The following is a 21,042-nucleotide window of genomic DNA, read 5'->3' on the forward strand; positions in this document are numbered from 1 at the left end:
CAGAAAAATCAAATCAAAAAAATACAAATTTTCCCACAGAGGATCTCCTTTCAGTGATAAGGTCACCTCTCATCTGTGTAGTCCCTCCATTTCCTCCAGTGTTGCTCACCTTTTTCAGTATTTTATCTCAGGGTAAATGTTAACTTTTCCATGTTTTGAATCCTGTCCGGTCTCAATCTGTCGGATGCTCCTTGCTCAGACATTTCCCGGTTATTGTCTTTTTGCTACTTGCCAGTAATAGTTGTAATAGTTATCTGTCTTGTTTAGTCATTTCAGTCGACGTCCACAGATCTGAGCTAGAGGACAATGTCCTAGAAATATTTAGCCAGTTATCATCAATGATCCGTTAACTGTATATTAGCTTCTTTTCCACCTAGTTTTGATGTTTTTATTAAAATAATCTCTCAGTTGAAAATATCTGCAGTTTTTTCCTGAGATACTCAAAGGAATCTAAAACCCAGGTTTGTCCAACGTGTAAACCTGCTGTTCCGTGTCAAACGCTACCCGGCGTATTTAATGTTTTTAAACCTTGTGCATATCCAGACTCAGTTCTTATCAAAATCTGACTCTGGTAACATCTGGATTTTATTATGAGGCACATTTCAACTGAAAAAAAAAAACCTCTGCATCACCTGGATTGTCCTCCAACCAATCAGATAATGTGTATGACTGCGCCCACAAATGATCTGATTGGTCAGACAGATCTTTGCAGGAGCCACCACGAGTCTTTCTGTGTTGGGGTGGTGTTGGACACACACCTCCTCACCTCATCCCACCGTGTTACCATGCAACGATCAGATCTCCTCATCGGATCACGCGTCCTGAATCCATGTGTCCTTGTGTCTCGCAGGTGCTGAAGAAGGCCACCATCCGTAAGGAGCAGGAGCCCGACTTTGAGGAGAAGCGCTTCAACGTGACGATCGGAGAGGACGAGAGAGAGCTGGACAAAGAGAACGAGTTCTTCAGAGAGCGCAGCTACCGCATCATCAGAGAGTAAGAGCTGCTCCCATCCTCTCCAGAGGCCAGCAGCAGCTGCAGCAGGGTTTAGTTCAGTGGGTTAAACCAGGGGTCTGCTGGGGTCTGCTGGGGTCTGCAGGCTCTGCTGGGGTCTGCAGGCTCTGCTGGGCTCTGCAGGCTCTGCTGGGGTCTGCAGGCTCTGGAGGCTCTGCTGGGGTCTGCAGGCTCTGCTGGGCTCTGCAGGCTCTGCAGGCTCTGGAGGCTCTGCTGGGGTCTGCTGGGGTCTGCAGGCTCTGCTGGGGTCTGCAGGCTCTGCTGGGGTCTGCGGGGTCTGCTGGGGTCTGCTGGGCTCTGCTGGGCTCTGCTGGGCTCTGCTGGGGTCTGCAGGCTCTGCTGGGCTCTGCAGGCTCTGCAGGCTCTGGAGGCTCTGCTGGGGTCTGCTGGGGTCTGCAGGCTCTGCTGGGGTCTGCAGGCTCTGCTGGGGTCTGCGGGGTCTGCTGGGGTCTGCTGGGCTCTGCTGGGCTCTGCAGGCTCTGCTGGGCTCTGCAGGCTCTGCTGGGCTCTGCTGGGGTCTGCAGGCTCTGCTGGGGTCTGCTGGGGTCTGCTGGGGTCTGCAGGCTCTGCTGGGGTCTGCTGGGCTCTGGAGGCTCTGCTGGGGTCTGCAGGCTCTGCTGGGCTCTGCTGGGGTCTGCTGGGCTCTGCTGGGGTCTGCAGGCTCTGCAGGGTCTGCAGGCTCTGCTGGGGTCTTCTGGGGTCTCTGCAGGCTCTGCTGGGGTCTGCAGGCTCTGGAGGCTCTGCTGGGGTCTGCAGGCTCTGCTGGGCTCTGCAGGGTCTGCTGGGGTCTGCTGGGGTCTGCAGGCTCTGCTGGGGTCTGCTGGGGTCTGCTGGGGTCTGCAGGCTCTGCTGGGCTCTGCAGGCTCTGCTGGGGTCTGCTGGGGTCTGCAGGCTCTGCTGGGGTCTGCTGGGGTCTGCAGGCTCTGCTGGGGTCTGCTGGGGTCTGCAGGCTCTGCTGGGCTCTGCAGGCTCTGCTGGGGTCTGCTGGGCTCTGGAGGCTCTGCTGGGGTCTGCAGGCTCTGCTGGGCTCTGCAGGCTCTGCTGGGGTCTGGCCATGTGACGTGGTACAAACAATAAGAAACGTGAAATGAATCTAATAAAAATCACTGGATCAGCTGGCAGTGTGGAATATAGAGATATTTCTCTTTCAAAACTGTTCATTATGAAACAGACGTCCTACAATCTAACGTCCTCGTTGGTTCCAGAGGTCTGTGGCGTCTCCTCCATCGTCTCCTTCTAGTTTCTCGTCTTTCATGTGTCTCTGGTTTTGTCCAGCTCTTCTCTGTCCTCAGACTTTTTAAATCCTGACGCTGCTCTCAGAGCTGAGTTAGTCTTGATAAACACTGGACATGTCGTTAATAATCGTTCTTCTTCTCCCCTGAACTCAAACATTTCTAGTCCTCCATAGCGTCTGTCATCCTCCAAACATTCAGATCCAGATGTTCTGGCCTGACTTTCACGTTTTGCGACAGATTCAAATCTTGTTGGGAATCATTTACCGTCCCTCAAAGTGGACGGACGCTTGTTTTCTGAATCGGTAGCAGCACCAGACTGTGGTTTGAGACGACATGAAGACTGGTTCTGGTTTCTACAGTCAGCTACTGGAGTTTAATGAAGGAGGAAATGAATAAAGACTCTTTTCTTTCCATCAGTTACTGGAATCAAATAATTTGTGGACAAGTTGTTCTGGCTTTAAGGCTTGGAGGAAATGGAAGATATTTAAAAAACAAGTCCAAGGATTATATGAATCGATAACAGATTTGAACAAGGAAATGTTTGTTTTCTTTTGAAGCCAGCCCTACCTTAAAGTGCACACATCATTAGTGAAATGGTCTCAGTGATGTCTTCACTCATACTGTTGTGTTTTCCTTTTTCAGTGAGATGGACTTCAGAGATCCTGTGTACAGGTGAGTGGGATTAAACTTAAACAGTTTTAGTGACAGTGTGGACACAACACACCACGGTCCTGACTGTCCTGGGACCTGTGAGATTGCACACTTTAAACCTTGATTGTGACACATGTTCCTTATCAAACGGACCATTAGTGTCATGAAACTAATGTTTGTGGAAGTGAGTCAAAATGTTCCTGCTCTGAAACGATAAGAGACCAAATAAGATGATGTTCTTTTTCTTTTCAACTAAAATAATCGAAGTGATTCACATCAGACTGAGTCACTGAGATCTATTCTTAAATAAACTTCTGTTATCACCATGTGAGATGTAACACAACCAACCAATCTGTTTCCTGTGTGTCTGCACGTTTGCCTCCTCTGCAGTGATCCCTACGCTGACCCATACTATGACTATGAGATGGAGGCTCTGTGGCGAGGAGGCCAGTATGAAAACTTCAGAGTTCAGTACACAGAAGCTCCTCTCCCCTACCACTACAGCGTGAGTATCCTCCACAGTCTGACCAGCTGGAAGGCCGATATGGGCTTCATAGACCGTATAAAGATGGAGGTCAGAACAGCTCCTCCACAGTGAACTCAAAGCAAGTAGAGCTCCCCCTGGTGGCTGGCTGCAGTATAGGTCATAAGCTCCACCTCCTCCATGTTAGTGGGCGGGACTTGGGCCGAACTAAAACACTAAAACACACGTCAAATAATTATTTCATGGATGGTTTCTGTCATTTTACGTAGTTAATATAATGTTGATGAATGTTCGAGAGTCGATCATTTGGATCAGTTTCTGTTATAGAAACAGGATGTGACATAATGGCGACCCCAGTTGCCATGCCAACCGCTCCATGAGAGCTCTAAAAAATAAATTAATATAAGTCCAGTGTATAATCCATCATCTCCTTGTACCAGGTGGAGGTAGAGCAGAGCGTAGTATTAATTAAACTAAAACATGAGTGAGTCTGGAGGAAGTGTGGGCGGGGCATCAATATCACGGCTCCACGTGGCTCCGCCCTCAGACCGTACTGATCAGACTCTGGATCCAAACTCACAAGATGGCGCCGCCCATATCCCCGGGAACATAGAGTCAGTTTGACCAATGAGAGGAAGAGGAGACGTGGTGTCCATATTTATATACAGACTATGCTTTGATCTGATCATAAGTGTTCGCCTTAAAGGTGACAGAGAATGAAAAAACGTTTTTACCTTGTCTTAGTTGAATAACGGTAGTCTGCCCGCATTCACGAACATACGAAAAGTGCTAGACATTCTGAACATCTCCGTTTCATAGAAATTCCTCCTTTAGAAATGTCAGCCAGAAAATGGCCCAATCTGAACAACGGATACATATTACGTAACATGTATCTTACTGCCCCCCCACTCTCATTCAATTCCCTCCCCTTCAAAATAATTTGCATACATCCGCCCTCTCGCCTCCAACGGGAAGTACATTGCAGCAGTGCTTGCGGAGTTCAAGGCGAAATGGCGAGTCGCGTTCCGAGGTGTGCTCTTCCAGGCTGTGCAAGCGGTGTGCAAACTTTCCATTACATTCCCACCGAAAGAAATGCACGAGATGCGTGGCTGCTGTTCATTTATAATCGGATTCCAACTACATTCAACCACAGACTGCTACTTCGTTTGTGAACGGCAGTCTATGGCGAAAGATAAATTATTTTCTGGTCCCGATCGACTTGTGCCTTGGATTATACATATGTTGTTTTTCAGAATAAAAAATGATTTTACATGTCAAGAATGTCACAGTTTGTCGCAAGATAGTTCAGTAAAACGCTATGGAAAATACGTAATTAAACGAACTACAAGTCCCGCATGCTGGCGCGTACAGAACCGACCAAAACTCCCTTCGGTAAGTAGAGGGGCGGGACTTCGGCTCTCTATAGCGAAGTTTATATTCTTTTGAGTGGCAGCAAATGCAGCCAATCAGCGTCAAGTGCTTGCATTTCATAATGAGGTTGCCAGTTAAGCCCGAAGGGGCGCCAAATAGGTGCAAAACCACGCGTTTAAAATCCCCCACCCTAATATAGCTTTCTGAGAGAGGTTTTTAGGAAGCTTCTAAGGCATTACAGACCCAACCTAAATTTTGTTGTCTGCATGTCACATCACAGATCAAGGATAAATACCCCGTTCAATCATTCTATGTCACCTTTAAAGTCCAGGTGGTTAAAAAACCTTTAGATCCAGATCAGGACTGAAGCTCCAGCTCTGAGAGCAGCATCAGGATTTAAAAAGTCTGAGGACAGAGGAGAGCTGGACAAGAGCAGAGACTCATGAAAGACGAGAAACTAGAAGGAGACGATGGAGGAGACGCCACAAACCTCTGGAACCAACGAGGACGTTAGATTGTAGAACGTCTGTTTCATAATAAACAGTTTTGAAAGAGAAATATCTCTAAATGGAAATGCACCTCTGCCAGCTGATCCAAACATGATTTTAATTAGATTTATTTCACGTTTCTTTTCGTCTCTGCTTCAGCAGGAACGCGAGCGGGAGCGCGACCCCCGGGAGCGTAACCGCGACCGTGACAGGGAGAGAGATCACCGTGAGAGGGAGCGTCGGCAGCGGGAGAGGGAGAGGGAGAGAGAGAAGGAGAGGGAGAAGGAGAGGATGAGGAGGAAAGAAGAGTGGGAGAGGGACCGGATGAAGAGAGACGAGAAGGACAGGCCCAGGATGCGTCCTCCTCGGGACATCCGGGAGAAGAAGGACGAGGACAAGATGAAGCCACGCTCCCCCCTCAGCATGCCTCCCAAGTAAGTGGACGTTCACCTGCCTCGTTTTATTCTGTTTTATTCATTTGAGAAAACATGAGCACATGTCAGTAGAGGATGATCTGATCTGGTCCTAAATGTCCTAGAGTTGGTCTCCTGTAGCGTCCTAAAGTCTGCCCTTGTCTTCCTTGTCTTCTCCTAGAGTTGGTCTCCTGTAGCTTCCTAAAGTCTGTCCTTGTCTTCCTTGTCTTCTCCTAGAGTTGGTCTCCTGTAGCGTCCTAAAGTCTGTCCTTGTCTTCCTTGTCTTCTCCTAGAGTTGGTCTCCTGTAGCTTCCTAAAGTCTGTCCTTGTCTTCCTTGTCTTCTCCTAGAGTTGGTCTCCTGTAGCTTCCTAAAGTCTGTCCTTGTCTTCCTTGTCTTCTCCTAGAGTGGACTGGATTCAGTCCAATAAATCTTTCTGTCAAAGTTAATGTAGTGTGGAGAGGGTAGCTGGTACCTTGTGTTCTCTACTCCAGAAATGTTCTGGTCATCCAACGCTGCCATAAACTCCCTAACCCTCTCTGGAAGATGTTTCTCCTTGACGCTGTCTCCAGGAAACTTTTCTCTTCTTTTAAACGTTCAGTGTTTGTTGTTGTTGTTTGTCGTTTGGCTGCAGCCTTCTTCTTCTTCTTCTTCTTCTTCTTCTTCTTCTTCTTCTTCTTCTTCCTCTTCTTCTTCTTAGTTTTGATCCTAGTCAACCCCCATTAAGACAGAACAAGACGTTCTGACCCCTTAGGGACGTGGTTTTGGTTTATTGAAGACCTAAAATAAGTAACTACTACAGATCTAATCTGATCAGATTATTTTTTTCCGATTTAACTTCTTTATTGACTTTTCTTAACATTGCAAGTGAGTTTAAGTACAAGTAGCATTTTAAGAAAAGTAGAACAAACCTGACAATAACAAACAAAATACACAGAATGGGAAAATAATAAATAAATACAATTAATAATAAACAATAATCATACAGTAATAATTATGAAATGAGCAAATAATGTAAAATAATAGATACTAAGATGCACATTCTTGACAGTTAAGTTCATCACAAAACCATGTTACTTTACGTGTCCATTCCTTGGACTTGGATGAAAAAGTACATGGAGGGAGCATAAAGATATTAGCCATCATAATCACCACTTTCCAATCATTTCCAAATAAGGGGCCCATACCTTCAAAAAGAGATCTAACTTATCATTAATCCTATAAATACGTTGTTCAAACGAAGCTATCTTGGTTAACTCATCTCTCCATTCCTTAAAACTGATCTCTCTTTCCAACTTCCAGTGTCTCAATACTACCCTGCTTCCTGTTGTGAGGGCTAGCTTCACCCATGTACACATTTGTGTGGATAGGCCGGATTTCCCCAGCAAAATCCCCAAAATACATAAGGCTGGCCCCTCCCTGAGCTCTGCCTTCACTACTTTATTGATACATTGGATAACAGCCACCCAAAGGCTGTGCACCGTCTCACATTCATAGAACATATGTACCAAAGCGCCCCTTTCCTTCTAACATCTCCAACACTCATCATTCTCATTAAGTCCCAACCTGGCCATTTTTGCTGGAGTCCAGTATTCTAAATGAGATAACCTAGTTGTTTCCTCCCAGACCTCCCAGTCAATATGTGCCCCAAAGTCTTTTTCATATGCTAGCATAACACTGATCAGATTATTTGAAATATGCCTGGCCCGTGCCTGATATCTCTCTCTCTGCTCATTCCTTAGATCTTATCACAGGCCAGGGATGCTCTGATCTGCATTTTTGTACAACCGATTTTAAATGTTTAAAGGTTTTCTTAGCAGATGTTCATATTTTTGTTTTTACTGTATTCAGGCGTGAGTGTTCACCATGTTGACTGGTGCTGATTGTGATATCCTGCAGAGAGTCACCACATCTGTAGTTCCTCTGCCTCCTTCTTGCTCCTCTTTGCATTTCATTCCTATTGTTTATCTTAAACAAACAACACCATCAAACTCCCACACCCCACCTGACCACAAACCGCAATTCTCCACCGCCAACCGTTTCCTCTTGGCACTGCCTTTGCCATCGAGGTCAGGTGGGTTTGTGGCTGGTTTTCCTGTAAGAGCTGCAGGAATTACTCTCAGGAATGTTCAGACTTGAGATTGTGCCAAGGAGTCGTGGAAGCAAACGGTTAGCTCTACGTCAGATGTGAATCGGAATTTAATTGATAATAAGTGGTTTGTCATGTACGAATGTGAACATGTCACGTCTGATTCAGTTTCGGTTTCCTGTTGTTGAGGTGATCTGTAGAGCATAGATCATTTCAGGGACAGTTGTGACGCCACCGAAGGATTCTTTAGTGGTTCCATAGAATTGTATTTACGAGCACAATTCTGGAGAAACAGGGTAACTGACAGAGACGTCCCGGTCGGGGTTGGGTCTGATCCAGGTGTTTTTTAAAATGATAACGTATCGTGTCAGGTTTCAGCCAAGGTTAATATTTGTAGTTAATTGTTTTCAGTTTGCTGTAAACAAGAACCACGCCCCTGGAGCTTCTTCTTCCTCTTCTGTTTTAATGGCGGTTAACTAGCGCCGAAGCTGCACATGTTGAAGAAGAAGAACCAGAACATTTGTGGAGTAGAGAACACAAGGTACCAGCTACCCTCTCCACACTACATTAACTTTGACAGAAAGTCGACTCTAGGAGAAGATGAGGAAAGACTTTCACCATTAGCTTCATCTTTAGCATCAGCATCGCCTTAAGAAGCATTGAGCATCTCCATTAGCATCTTCTCAGTGGATGCAGGGTTCGTACGGGTGCTTGAAATCCTTGAAAATGCTTGAATTTCAATGTTGTGTTTTCAAGGCCTGAAGAGTGCTTGGATTTTAGTTTAAGTGCTTGAAAGTGCTTGACATTATAACTCTGTGTCTTTCATAAAGTTGGGATCAGACTGGATAGTTTGCAGTAAGAGAACCGTATGTGGAGATTAGCGGCTCATTGAACCGGCCTCCAAAGAAGACTCAAGAATCATGAATCTAGACGTCTGTTGAACCGGCTCAGTTGAGTCCTACCACATTGATTGATATATAATTAATAAACGGCACCATTCAATCTTATTGTCTTATCTCACTCGGCAGAGAAGCAAAATCTACCACCAGACTTGACCACTAGCAAGCAGCGCAAACTACACTCAGCCTGCAGGGATTCACAAGTAGTGAATCTGCAGCAGACTCATGAGTCCGACCCACTACTCATGAGTCTGCTGCAGATCCGCTGCTCATGAGTCCGACCAACTACTCATGAGTCTGCTGCAGATCCGCTGCTCATGAGTCCGACCCCACTACTCATGAGTCTGCTGCAGACCCGCTGCTCATGAGTCCGACCCACTACTCATGAGTCTGCTGCAGACCCGCTACTCATGAGTCCGACTCCACTACTCATGAGTCCGCTGCAGATCCGCTACTCATGAGTCTGCTGCAGATCCGCTACTCATGAGTCCGACCCACTACTCATGAATGTGCTGCAGATCCGCTACTCATGAGTCATTGCTTGACCGAGAGCAGGGGTCAACAGCCACTCACTCGGTCGGTAGAGAAACGAAACTTAACCGACTCGCGGATCATTCTCATCTCAGAGAAAACACAAACGCTCGTAATCTGTTGCCGCCTTCAGCCAGTCTAAAGACGGGGAAAAAATGACCATATTATAAAATGTAGACCATTAATCACAGACAAGAATGTCTGTTTCCTTCTAGTCACGTTATGATACTGAATCTCACTGGAGCCTATGTTGTGAGTGAATTAATATCCTACTCTGCTTCCACTCCACGTACATTTTAGACCATGAGGAAATAAAATATTCTTTCGTAGTAGTGACCCTAGACATATATACATAGACGCCTCATTGAGCGGGTTGGCCCATTGTTGCGATACGCCAACGTCGCCGTTATATTGGAGGAGGCAGCTCTGTCCCGCGAACCAATACGAGTCAATGGAGTGAACTTTATTAAGCGTCTTCTGCAAAGTGCTGTAAGTTAATGCCGCTCATTTACATATTCACACATGAACGTATATATATTCAGGGAACCGATAGGAACCAAAAACAACGTCTGTAACATTAACTACTCAGAATGTGTAAATGCTTATAGTAGTTTGTAGAAGACGCTTAATAAAGTTCATTCTGTTGACTCGTATTGGTTCGTGGGACAGATCCAATATGGCGGCGACGTTGACGTACGGTCCAGTGCTCAATGAGGCGTCTATGTATATATGTCTACGGTAGTGACCCTGTCCTCATTCATTTTTTTTGCACAGCTTAATTTTGTGCTTCAGGTTTAGGCTTATGTAAGATACTTGATATGATTATCAGTGTCTATGTATCTCAGCTGATAAATGACAATAACAGGTAACTGTAATAATCCTTTATTAGGTGTTGACTCTGCTTTATTACGTCTCAAGTGATTGTACTGGAAACACTTTCTTTCACAATCGGGCCATTTTGGGTCTAGTGACTGAAGTGACTCTAGTGACTCAAGGCTCATATCATTAAGTGACTCAGACTGATCCGAATCCCTCAAAAGATCTGGGTTTTACTCTACTAGTCTCTACTAGTCTCTACCAGTCACGGTGGAAGTGTGCCTGAAGAACGTCAAGTAGCTGGATAAAACTTGTTCTCCTTTAATTTCTAAACTTTTTGCTATTACGTAACATCATTTTAGATGTTTACAGCATAATACAATGAAACAAAAAAATAATCATCAGTACATATATTCCTGTAGATATGTATTTTACCCCAGCGATAAGGTGCTGGAAAAGTTTGAAAATGACCCTTAAAGGTGGTTGAATTTGACCATGAATAATGTGTATGAACCCTGAGGATGAGGCCAGCAGTCAGTCTAAACTCTTTGGAACAGTCCAAACTATTTTTATTTAAAGTTCACAACTTCCATCCAGACTTTTATCAAACGTGCTTAAGAAGCTTCCTCTGGTGTGACACGCTGTGACACGCTGTGACACGTGTGGGTGAAGGTCATCCGTCATCCAGGTCATTCAAGCTCAAACAAAGGAGTGATGAAACTCGTTATGAAACTACGTGAATGAAACAAGTCCAGCTGCCTTTTGTTTGAGCTCGGTTGCAGGTACGCGCTCTGTGATGAAATGTTCCCGTTGTTGCATCACTCACTGCTGCAACTCTGATGGCATCTTTGGTAAAACGACAGTCTGTAACTTTTCTCTGTTGTGATGCAAAAAAAAAACAGAAGTCCTTTCACAGTCTGTGACTAAAGGTGACTTGCATTCTTCCAGAGGTTTGTCTCTATTCACGGCTGCAGGTTTTGAAATTGTGGAAATTCTGAATGTTTTTCAACTAATGACAAAGGAGAGTCGACGCCCAGGTTTAGCCATTGTGTTGAGTGACGCAAGGCGCTTACGAAATACTACCCACCTGAGCTGTGGGGGAAATCCTCCTCGTAGGAGTTTTTTAAATAAATCATCAGACTTTATGTTGATTTTAGGACGTGGAGTTCAGCCAGTGTCAGTGTTTTAGGATAAATGAACCATCAATGTTTACTATACACAAACTGTAGCAGGAAGCAGACCAGTCATCCACCTTCAACCTTTCTAGATTATTATTAGGGTTAGCACTGATGCCTCACAGTCAGAAGGTTCTGGGTTCTAATCCAGGCCGACTGGTTCCTTTCTGTGTGTAGTCTGCATGTTCTCCCTGTGTCTGCGTGGGTTCTCTCCAGGTTCTCCAGCTTCCTCCCACCGTCCAAAGACATGCTGGTTAGGTTCATTGGTGATTCTAAATTGGCCGTAGGTGTGAGTGTCTCTCTGTGTTAGCCCTGGGATAGACTGGAGACCTGTCCAGGGTGGACCCCCCCTCTAGACCGATGAGAGCTGTGATAGACTGGAGACCTGTCCAGGGTGGACCCCCCCCTCTAGACCAATGACAGCTGGGATAGACTGGAGACCTGTCCAGGGTGGACCCCCCCTCTAGACCAATGACAGCTGGGATAGACTGGAGACCCCTACAAGATGAATGAATGAATGAATAGTATTAGGTTGAATCCGTTTAATAAGGAGGACAAATAAAGCCTTAACTAATTAATAACTAATAAATATGTAAATAATAAATATAATCTTACATTCATTTTTTCATTCCCATACATGAACTTTTATTAATTATTTCTTTGTATGTTTTCAGTATAACTCTATTTAAACCTTAACCCTCTATTGCGTGAATTTGAACAGGATAAAATAAGGTGTTTTAATTACATAAAAGTTCTTAGATACTGTAATTATTAAAATAATTAATTAATTAAAGAATCAATAAAAGAGGGAGTGTTAGTTGGTAAATGCACTGAAAGTGAAAATACAATGAAATTAACAGAATTATTGTTATGGAAAATGAACATCTGTTTAGATAAATTACTTTATAAAGCTGAAAGTAGACAAAGAGAACCCAATCAAACACTTGAAACAGAAATATTAAACTTATGCGTAGATGTTTTTCAGGAAAGTGAGCCAATATAACCTATCAGAGATGTGTATCATTGATCATAAAATCAAGCTTTTATTTAAAAACAAGACTAAACAAAGACAACGTATACTTATTAAAATAGATAACCTAATGTTTATACAGTCACATCAGTATCAGTGTTTCTTCCACCTGTAAAGTATCATCAGTATCATCTAACTCTGATTCAACTTGTGTAGAAAGTGCTAACTTCAAATTATATACCAGTTTTTAAATTGTGTTCATAGAGGAAGTGAAACTCGACTTATAAATAATTTACGCCAGGCTTTTTCCTGAATACTGTCGTCATGTTTGGCGCACGTTTAGTGCAGGAAGAAACGGCGAAAAGGAAAACGCTAGCAGGTGGAGAGCAGTGGTAAATAGTTGTACCAAAAATACCTGATGTATTTCCTGCATTTCAATGTAATTATTTTTATTTGCGAAATTTGTACATGAGGTTTTGAAATTTACAGTTTAGATTTACATTCTAAGTTATAAAAATGGTTGGTTAGACATGTTTGTGGTTTTAACAGTGAAAAATTCAACTTTTTCCTGCTCGGATTTTCTGTTTTTAGTTTGGTTTTAGGTCCAGTGTGTTAATACAGTATGTCAGAATGAAGAAATAACTGTAAAGTTACATATGTGAGGTTGTGCTGAAAAGAATGACACCAAACAAGACGAGGTAAACTGTTTTTAAGATGAAATATAAAGGTTAAGCTAAAACTAGTCATAAACAGCCAATTACATTCTATGTAGTAAATGTTTTATAATAAACATAGTCGTCTCGGTACAGACTAGTGCTGTGGAACAAAAACTTACCACATTATAATTGTTTTAAATGATAAAAATCAAAAATGACCTTATGCCAGATATAAATATATTTACATTTAAAGGGATTTATTTCTAACTATTGAAAGATTTGAGGTTAGGCAGCAAACCAGATTTCATTACTATGTAATGTCACCAGATATTTGTACTTTCAAATTCAAAGATGCATTTTCACAATAAAATGGTTTTAAAACAGTGCATTTCAGTAAAACTGAGCCAAACTTGTGTCTAAATGTTAAAATAACTGAGTGGATGAATCCTTTGGTCAACCACGTTGCTGTATGGTGACACCATGCAGAGGCTTCTTTTAAAACGTTTATCTGCTGAATTATTTACTCGTGCGCTGTTGTTTGTCCTCATCATCCATGCTTGACATTTATGTAACACCAGGAGGAAACAGTTGTGGATAAGGTGTAATCATTTCCCTTCACTGAAGGTTAATGTGGGGCAGTTGCATTTGTTTGTCTCGCCTCAGCCGATGCACCTTTTTTATTTTTATACATGTGCGTGCGGACATGTATAATATTACGTTTCACTCTGTGACGTCGTGGTTGTAGCTTCAGTAAAGTTCTTATCAGCTGTCCGTCCGTCCGTCCGTCCGTCCACCAGACTGACTGGTGTCTTTCCCGTCAGGCCCCCGGGGCTGAATCATTAAACCTACAAACCCTGCAAACATCCTTTCACCTCTTGTCGTACTCCTTGAGCTTTATGGTTGTATTTGCTCTACTTCCTCCCTTTTCATTCCTTCCTCAAAGGAAACATTGAGTTATTAAACACACAAATGTTTAGGAGATAAAAATAGCTCCTGTGTGTTATGTTCTATTTTTAGTTTTGTGATGCTATTTTTAGCTCTACTAGTTTGCACGGTGATGAGTTCATCTGTTTGCTCTTGCATCACACCTCTCAGATTTCACATTCAGCTGGAAGTTTGCTCGCTTGCATGCAACAACAGTTGACTATCCCCGACTGTAAACTGAAACCTGCTCACCTTGCCCTCCGCCTGCCAGCTCACACAAACACTGCAATCCTTTTAGTGTCACAACTTCTGCAACTTTGGACAGAGTTCATTGACACTGGGAATATCCGCTCAGAGACTTCATTTCCTCCAATAAATATTTATGGTACACACTTGAAATAAACATTGATCTTTAAGCCTGGGAAAGTCCCTAACATGTTCAGTACATGTTGTAACAGTCAAATATGTCTGTGACGTACTGAGGCAGAATATTATTACTATTAATACTCTGATAGACTGTATGGGCCCAACCTTTGCAGCTATAACAGCTTCAACTCTTCTGGGAAGTCTTTCCACAAGGTTTAGGAGTGTGTTGATGGAAAGTTTTGACCATTCTTCCAGAAGCTCATTAGTGAGGTCAGACACTGATGTTGGACCAGAAGGCCTGGCTCTCAGTCTTCACTCTAATTCATCCTAAAGGTGTTCTATCAGGTTGAGGTCAGGACTCTGTGCAGGCCAGTCAAGTTCTTCCACACCAAACTCTCTCATCCATGTCTTTATGGACCTTGCTTTGTGCTCTGGTGCTCAGTCATGTTGGAACAGGAAGGGTCCATCCCCAAACTGTTCCCACAAGGTTGGGAGCATTGAATCATCCAGAATCTCGTGGTCTGCTGAAGCATTCAGAGTTCCTTTCACTGGAACTAAGGGGCCAAGCCCAGCTCCTGAAGAACAACCCCACACCATAACACCCCCCCCCCCGGACCAAACTTCACGCTTGGCTCAACGCAGTCAGACAAGTACCGTTGTCCTGGCAACCACCAAACCCAGATTCATCCATCAGATTACCAGATGGAGAAGCGTGATTCATCCCTCCAGAGTCTCCACTGCTCCAGAGTCTCCAGTGGTGGCTGCTTTACACCACTGCATCTGACGCTTTGCATTGTACTTGGCGATGTACGGCTTGGATGCAGCTGCTCGGCCACGGAAACCCATTCATGAAGTTCTCTACTGTTCTTGAGCTGATCTGAAGGAAACATGAAGTTTGGAGGTCTGTAGAGATTGACTCTGCAGAAAGCTGGTGACCTCTGACCTCTGCTCACTATGAACCTCAGCATCCACTGACTCTGCTCTGTCATTTTACTTGTCCTGACACTTTGTGGATGAGTTGCTGTCATTCTCAATCTCTTCCACTTTGTTATAATCCCACTGACAGTTGACTGAGGAACATTTAATAACGACTGGACTTGTTGCTCAGGTGTCATCCTATCACAGTACCACGCTGGAATTCACTGAGCTCCTGAGAGCGACCCATTCTTTCACTAATGTTTGTAGAAGCAGCCTGCACGCCTAGGTGCTGGATTTATACACCTGTGGACATGGAAGTGGTTGGAACACCTGGATTCAATTATTTGGATTAGCAGTATAGTGTCGACATGATGATATTTAATAGAAGCTAATAAGAGTTGGAACAATTATTCCTTCAATCAGGCCGCAGAACATTAACAGTTTAGATAACGTCTACATTTCTCTCATAAAAATGACTCAAAACATCAGTGAAGTCCTGAAAGTAGACAAAGAGATCCCAATGAAACACAAATATTAAACTAGTGTATTTGTTTATTCAGGAAAATAAGCCAATATTACGTATCAGTGAGGCGCAAAACTTAATTTCAAAACCAAATTAGAGTCCATCTGTTCCACTGATGTTTTGAGCAGAAATGAAGAATATAAAGCAGCACTGTGCCTACGTATGAGGCCAGTCAAAGTTGATGCAAATTTCTTTCAACACTGTTAATTTTCTTAACGTTCTATTATTATTACCTCGGTCAAAATCAGAGTTTGGGAAATCAGGAAGCGATCCAAGCAGCAGCGACGCTGTGGAAAGAAATCAGAATCTGAAGTTTAACTCAAGCGTCAGTAACAATACAGTTGCTCCAAGACTCTTTACAAACCCACGTCTGAAGCTGAAGTGTCTCTGTAGTAAATCATTTTATCCTGCAGAGGGCAGTAATACGCCCTGCAGCGTCCAGACTGACAGAAGAATTGTTTAATGAGATGAGGAAGTGAGACAGCAGACACTATAATTAAAACCCGTTCATTACTGGATGAACACAAACGTTTCTGCTGTAGACTGACTCAGAGAGTCAGACATCCTGAGACATCCTCTAAGTGAAAAGACACTTTTTCCACCAGGATGAACTCACTTAAAGCTGAGTCAACAAATCTCCCACATATTTTCACTTCTTCAAAATATTCTGCATAGAAAGTGATGGAGTAGATATTGAAATGTCTAGAGTGCCTTTTGCACTGGTTGTTGTGCTCTGGCAGAAATAAGGCCCTAGTTTACTGCAGTGCTGTCGTACATACTGACTGTGGTCTATACGCTTTTTATCCTTTTTGTACCATAATGTATTTACTTTTATATAGTTTCTCTGCGCTGTTGTTCTCTGCCGCTGTAACACCCTAATTTCCCCACAGGAATAAATAAATTCTTATCTTATCTACCAGTGGTTGTACGTACTAGTCAGCCTGTGTCATGATGCTTTAAAGGGGAATTACCAATTTTTACAACCTGGACCTTATTTCTGGCATAAAATACGGTCATTTACTTATGTAACTTTGGTCATCAGAAGATATTTAGATCCACTTGGCTAAATATCTTCACCGTGTATATCCATATAGTGGGAGTGACTGGAGAACCGAGACGCAGCCTCTAAATAACATTATCTGCCGCGAAACTCGTTCATTTCACCAATATTTTGTTTTGATACGCTAGTGGTATTCCCCGTTGAGTCCGGAGTTACCTGTTATCATCATCCGGGATCTGTAGATTTAACTTCTGACATCTGACATGGATGATGTCATCTGTGAGCGCCGCACGCACCTGCGACGGTCGGCTTGTTTACCTGTAATTTGCCACTGCTAGTTTTTTGCAGCATGGCTGAATATTTTTCTGATTCTGAGGTTGTGGACAACGACTTTGTTTATAATGGACGTCCTTACTGTATTGAGCCAGAGTATGCGGATGAGGAGCTCGTTGAAAGGAGGATGTGGATTCAGAGAGAGGAACAGCTGGTTAAAGAACAACAAACCGCTGCACATCCGCAAATGGATAACAGGTAACTCTGGACTCAACGGGGAATGGCACTAGAGTACGATAACAAAATATTGGTGAAATGAACGAGTTTTGCTTCAGATAATGTGTTATTTAGAGGCTGCGTTTCGGTGCCCCAGTCACTCCCACTATATGGATATACGCGACGCTCCACTGGATCTAAATATCGTCCGAATGACACCAAAGTTATATGGGTGAGTAAACGATCGTATTTTATGCCAGAAATAAGGTCCAGGTTGTAAAAAAAAAAAAAAGAAAAACAGTAATTCCCCTTTAAGAAGGAAGTCGACTAGTCAATGAGCATAATAACTTCACTAACACAACTACTGCAAAAAAAGCTAACGCTAGCAGAGGAACGGTCCAAACCCTCTGGACAGCAGTCAGTTAACAACTTCACCAAACGTCCTGTGGTAACAGAGAGAAGGAGGCTGCACATCAACTATTTGATAAAGTTATTAGACCTTTAGCTGCTACACTATCCCATCTAACAACACGCTGTGGAGGACTATTAAATGCTACTGATGGTGCTGAGGTGCTGCCTGTTTTTATACAGGCTATACATATCTGCAGCTCACAGTATGTAGCACATGAGCTGTCTGTTCTCAGCAGATGATTCAGGTCAACAATATAGATTTCATTTTTGAAGCATTACTTTTGCAACCCCTACCATGTGTAGATGGTAGGGGTTGCAGATCGTGTGGGCGGGGCTTAATGTGGCAATGGCTGCTGTCGAGGAAGTAAGTTAAAAAAGACCCAGTGAATAACGTTAAAGGACGAACAGTCAGCAGCGATTGAGACATTCATAGAGAAGCAGAAGTAGGACGATGCAGTTGTCGGCGGAGGTCATTTTCTTTTGTTGAGTCATAGCTGTGAATCATTAACAGGAAACTCAGAAAGAAGTATTCTCACTTTTATTTCAGTTGTAGTTTCGTGTGGTTTTTTTGGTCGTTGTTCTCAGATTTAATCTCAAAACTTAGTCCCAGATAACATTCACATGGGTGCATTGCTCACCCCTGACTCAGCACACCTCGCCTTTTCTGAGAAACACTTCAATGACCAGTTCTGATCTGTTTCGTCTTCTGTTGTCGTGGTCTCATCATCCTCCAGTCTTCATGTCCTCCTGCAGTTCTCCTCTCCTACCTGAATGAACAGTTCTCCAACCTGCCTATGATTCCTCTTCTATTCTCTAACTGTCCTGTAACATCATCAGATTCTACATGTACTCTTTAGTCAGATAGATGTTTATCTCCTTCCTCCTCTCTCTTCTCTCTCTCCTCTGTCTCTACCCGTCCGGCCTCAGGCAGATGGGTTCCTCCATATGAGCTTAAGGTTCTGCTCAAGGTTTCTTCCTGTTAAAAGGGAGTTTGTTCTGCCACCGTCGCCTTCAGGCTGCTCTGGGGGTTCAGACTGGACTTTGTAAAGAGTCTTGAGATGATTTGTATTGTTATTGACGCTATAGAAATAAAACTGAATTGAATTGAAAAGGATAAATTGCCACACCAGAAACAAAACTACTGGTTCTTCAGGTACAACCAGTTCACCTTAAATGAGTAGATATGGGAGTAGAAGACCTTTCTTTCAAGCCATTCATCACTACTTCTCCTTCTTTTTAACTCTTCTCAGCAGGCCAATGGAGCCTCCTTTAAAGAAAGATGTGGTTCCAGTCATGAGGCGACCAGATGAGTGGAAGGACCCGTGGCGAAGGTCCAAATCCCCAAGAAGACGCCCGGGGCTGGGCTCCCCGCCACGAGGCCGCCGGCGACACCGGCCCTCGGGCTCCTCTGTCTCTCTGTCCAACTCCTCCAGGTAAGAAGTAGAACTGTACCTGACAGACCTCGCATTAACATCCAACCAGGATCAGTCTGATCTCACCTGTGTCTCCACCTGGTCTTAATGTAAATGCGTCCCCAGCCATGCCACCGTCGCCTTCAGGCTGCTCTGGGGGTTTCAGACCGGGTTTTGTAAAGCGTCTTGAGACAATTTGTATTGTTATTGATGCTATATAAATAAAACTGAATTGAACTGAATTGGACCTGTTTAACCTGGACACCAGAGACCAGATCAGCATTCACACCTGGACCTGTTTAACCTGGACCCAGACCACCTGTGTCTCTAATGTTATGGACTCAATCCTGTCTCCATGTACTCTGTGTTTGTTGCAGGTCTTCATCACGCTCTTCGTCCTACACGGGTTCTGGGTCGTCTCGTTCTCGCAGCCGCTCCTCCTCGTTCACCTCCTGCTCCAGCCACACCTCCCAGCACAGCTCCTTCAGCGGCAGCCGCTCCAGGTTTGTTTGTCTCTGACTGAGCTACGTCGTCCTGCAGACATGTTGCTGCTGCTGCACGGCCTTCAGTGACGTGGGAAACGTTTTTAGCCTCTTCAGTTAGAAACGTAGAACAAGCAGGTTGCATTCACATTTCTTCTGTAGCAGTAAAGTGCTGTGAAATAATCCAGTAAAGACTGGTCAAGAAATGCAGTTAATGTTCAGTAACTAACTTCCATGACTCGTTTACTGTTTTCCAGGTCTCGATCTTTCTCCACATCTCCTTCGCCGACTCCAGCGGTACCAAGGAACCCTAAGAACAAACCAGACCTTCATCCTGTGTTACCTAAAGGGTAAATCCTAAACATGTGCCTCCATTTTAACCATAATCTATTTATTCTATCTGCCTCCACCCACCTTTCTTCTCAACTACTCTTTCTCATTCTTGTATTTTCTGTCATCTACTCTAACCCCAGCTTTCATTAGTTTCATTATCACTGTCTACATACCTGACAGAGGTGTCTTTTCCCTCCCTAAGCATGCCATTGAAGCCGGGTGCCATGCCCCCTCCTCGCAGGGAAAAGCCTCCCATGAAGAAAGCGCCCAGCCCCCCTCCACCTGGCGGGATGCAGGGCCGGCCTCCCAAACCCATGCTAGAAGGAGGGAAACCCCCCACCAATCCCCGGGAAGCTGCAGCTGCAGCCGTTGGTCCGGGCGCTGGTGGAGTGGGGCGACCCCCGCCTCCACGGGAACCTGGAAAACCCCCCAACCCGAGGCAGGGCAGGCAGAAAGCACGGCAGCAGCATCCTCCACGAAGGTAAGCGGCGCGTAGTATCACAAAAGGGATTTGGTTTATTTAAAGAGGAAATGAAACGTACATGTGTTCGTCCTGGTACTGCAGACTGTATCAGATATAACCCCTCTGCTGAACTCAGATACTAAACATTGCTAAGAAGTTTATTTTTCATAGTTTCTACCTAGCTTGCTAGCTAGTGAGTTTTGAAGTGACGTCATTGACTGCGTCACAGAGTTGGTTGGATCCTTCAGCCGCTGAGGGAAGCATGAAATGGAAAGACACGTCTAGCCCGTACGTCCACTGGAGCAGTGGTACCGCTACGAGTGGAAGAAGTGGTAGAGTCGGTGGTTTGGGTAAAATAAACTGAACTGACTGAAATAGTCATAAAAAAACACAGAGTGCATAAATATTATTCGTCCTTCTGCAGCTGTCATTTATTTAGAATTAGTTTTCTGTTGTTATTGTTGGTCGTGAATAAAACCAGTGGACCGTTATAGTTGATGCGGACCAATCCAAAATGTTTACTGTGATCTGATCGATCAATTCCGGGTTGATTTAAAAAGAAAAAAAGAAAAGTCCAGCCTGCAGGGACCTCCTGGATGGACGGACTGCGCTTGGTAGTCATGATATTCTGGACGCTTCTCAAAGAGAAGACACAAGATGACTTGAGGACAGTAACGGAACTGAGGATAATATATGTGTGACATTGTTTATTTATTTTTCCTTGTGACAGTAGCATGGAACATATATACAAAAATAACAGCACTTGTCAGCGGAGGTCATTTTCTTTTGTTGAATCATAGCTGTCTGAATCAGCAACGGGAAACCCAGAAAGAAACTATCCACACTTTTATTTCAGTTGTAGTTTGGAGTGTTCTTTAGTCATTGTTCTCAGATTTAATCTGTGGTGGTGGAAACTTTACAAATAAGTCACTG

General features: G+C 44.0%; 1 protein-coding gene across 5 annotated transcripts in view; it reads left to right on the forward strand.

Moving 5' to 3' along the window:
• Positions 1 to 21,042, forward strand: part of zc3h18 (zinc finger CCCH-type containing 18) — a 47,555-nt gene that overhangs the window by 9,139 nt on the left and 17,374 nt on the right. For 3 of the 5 annotated variants that reach the window (XM_084554947.1, XM_084554946.1, XM_084554949.1), the window contains exons 6-13: positions 851 to 993; positions 2,889 to 2,918; positions 3,288 to 3,402; positions 5,400 to 5,674; positions 18,670 to 18,852; positions 19,209 to 19,334; positions 19,571 to 19,663; positions 19,849 to 20,127. In XM_084554947.1, the coding sequence (XP_084411073.1) occupies positions 851 to 993; positions 2,889 to 2,918; positions 3,288 to 3,402; positions 5,400 to 5,674; positions 18,670 to 18,852; positions 19,209 to 19,334; positions 19,571 to 19,663; positions 19,849 to 20,127 (1,244 nt within the window). The remainder of the gene's footprint in view (positions 1 to 850; positions 994 to 2,888; positions 2,919 to 3,287; positions 3,403 to 5,399; positions 5,675 to 18,669; positions 18,853 to 19,208; positions 19,335 to 19,570; positions 19,664 to 19,848; positions 20,128 to 21,042) is intronic. The other 2 variants (XM_084554948.1, XM_084554950.1) reach the window with 1 other exon arrangement.

This window comes from Chelon labrosus, assembly GCF_963514085.1.
Source record: "Chelon labrosus genome assembly, chromosome: 11".
NCBI classification, from domain to species: Eukaryota; Metazoa; Chordata; class Actinopteri; order Mugiliformes; family Mugilidae; genus Chelon; species Chelon labrosus.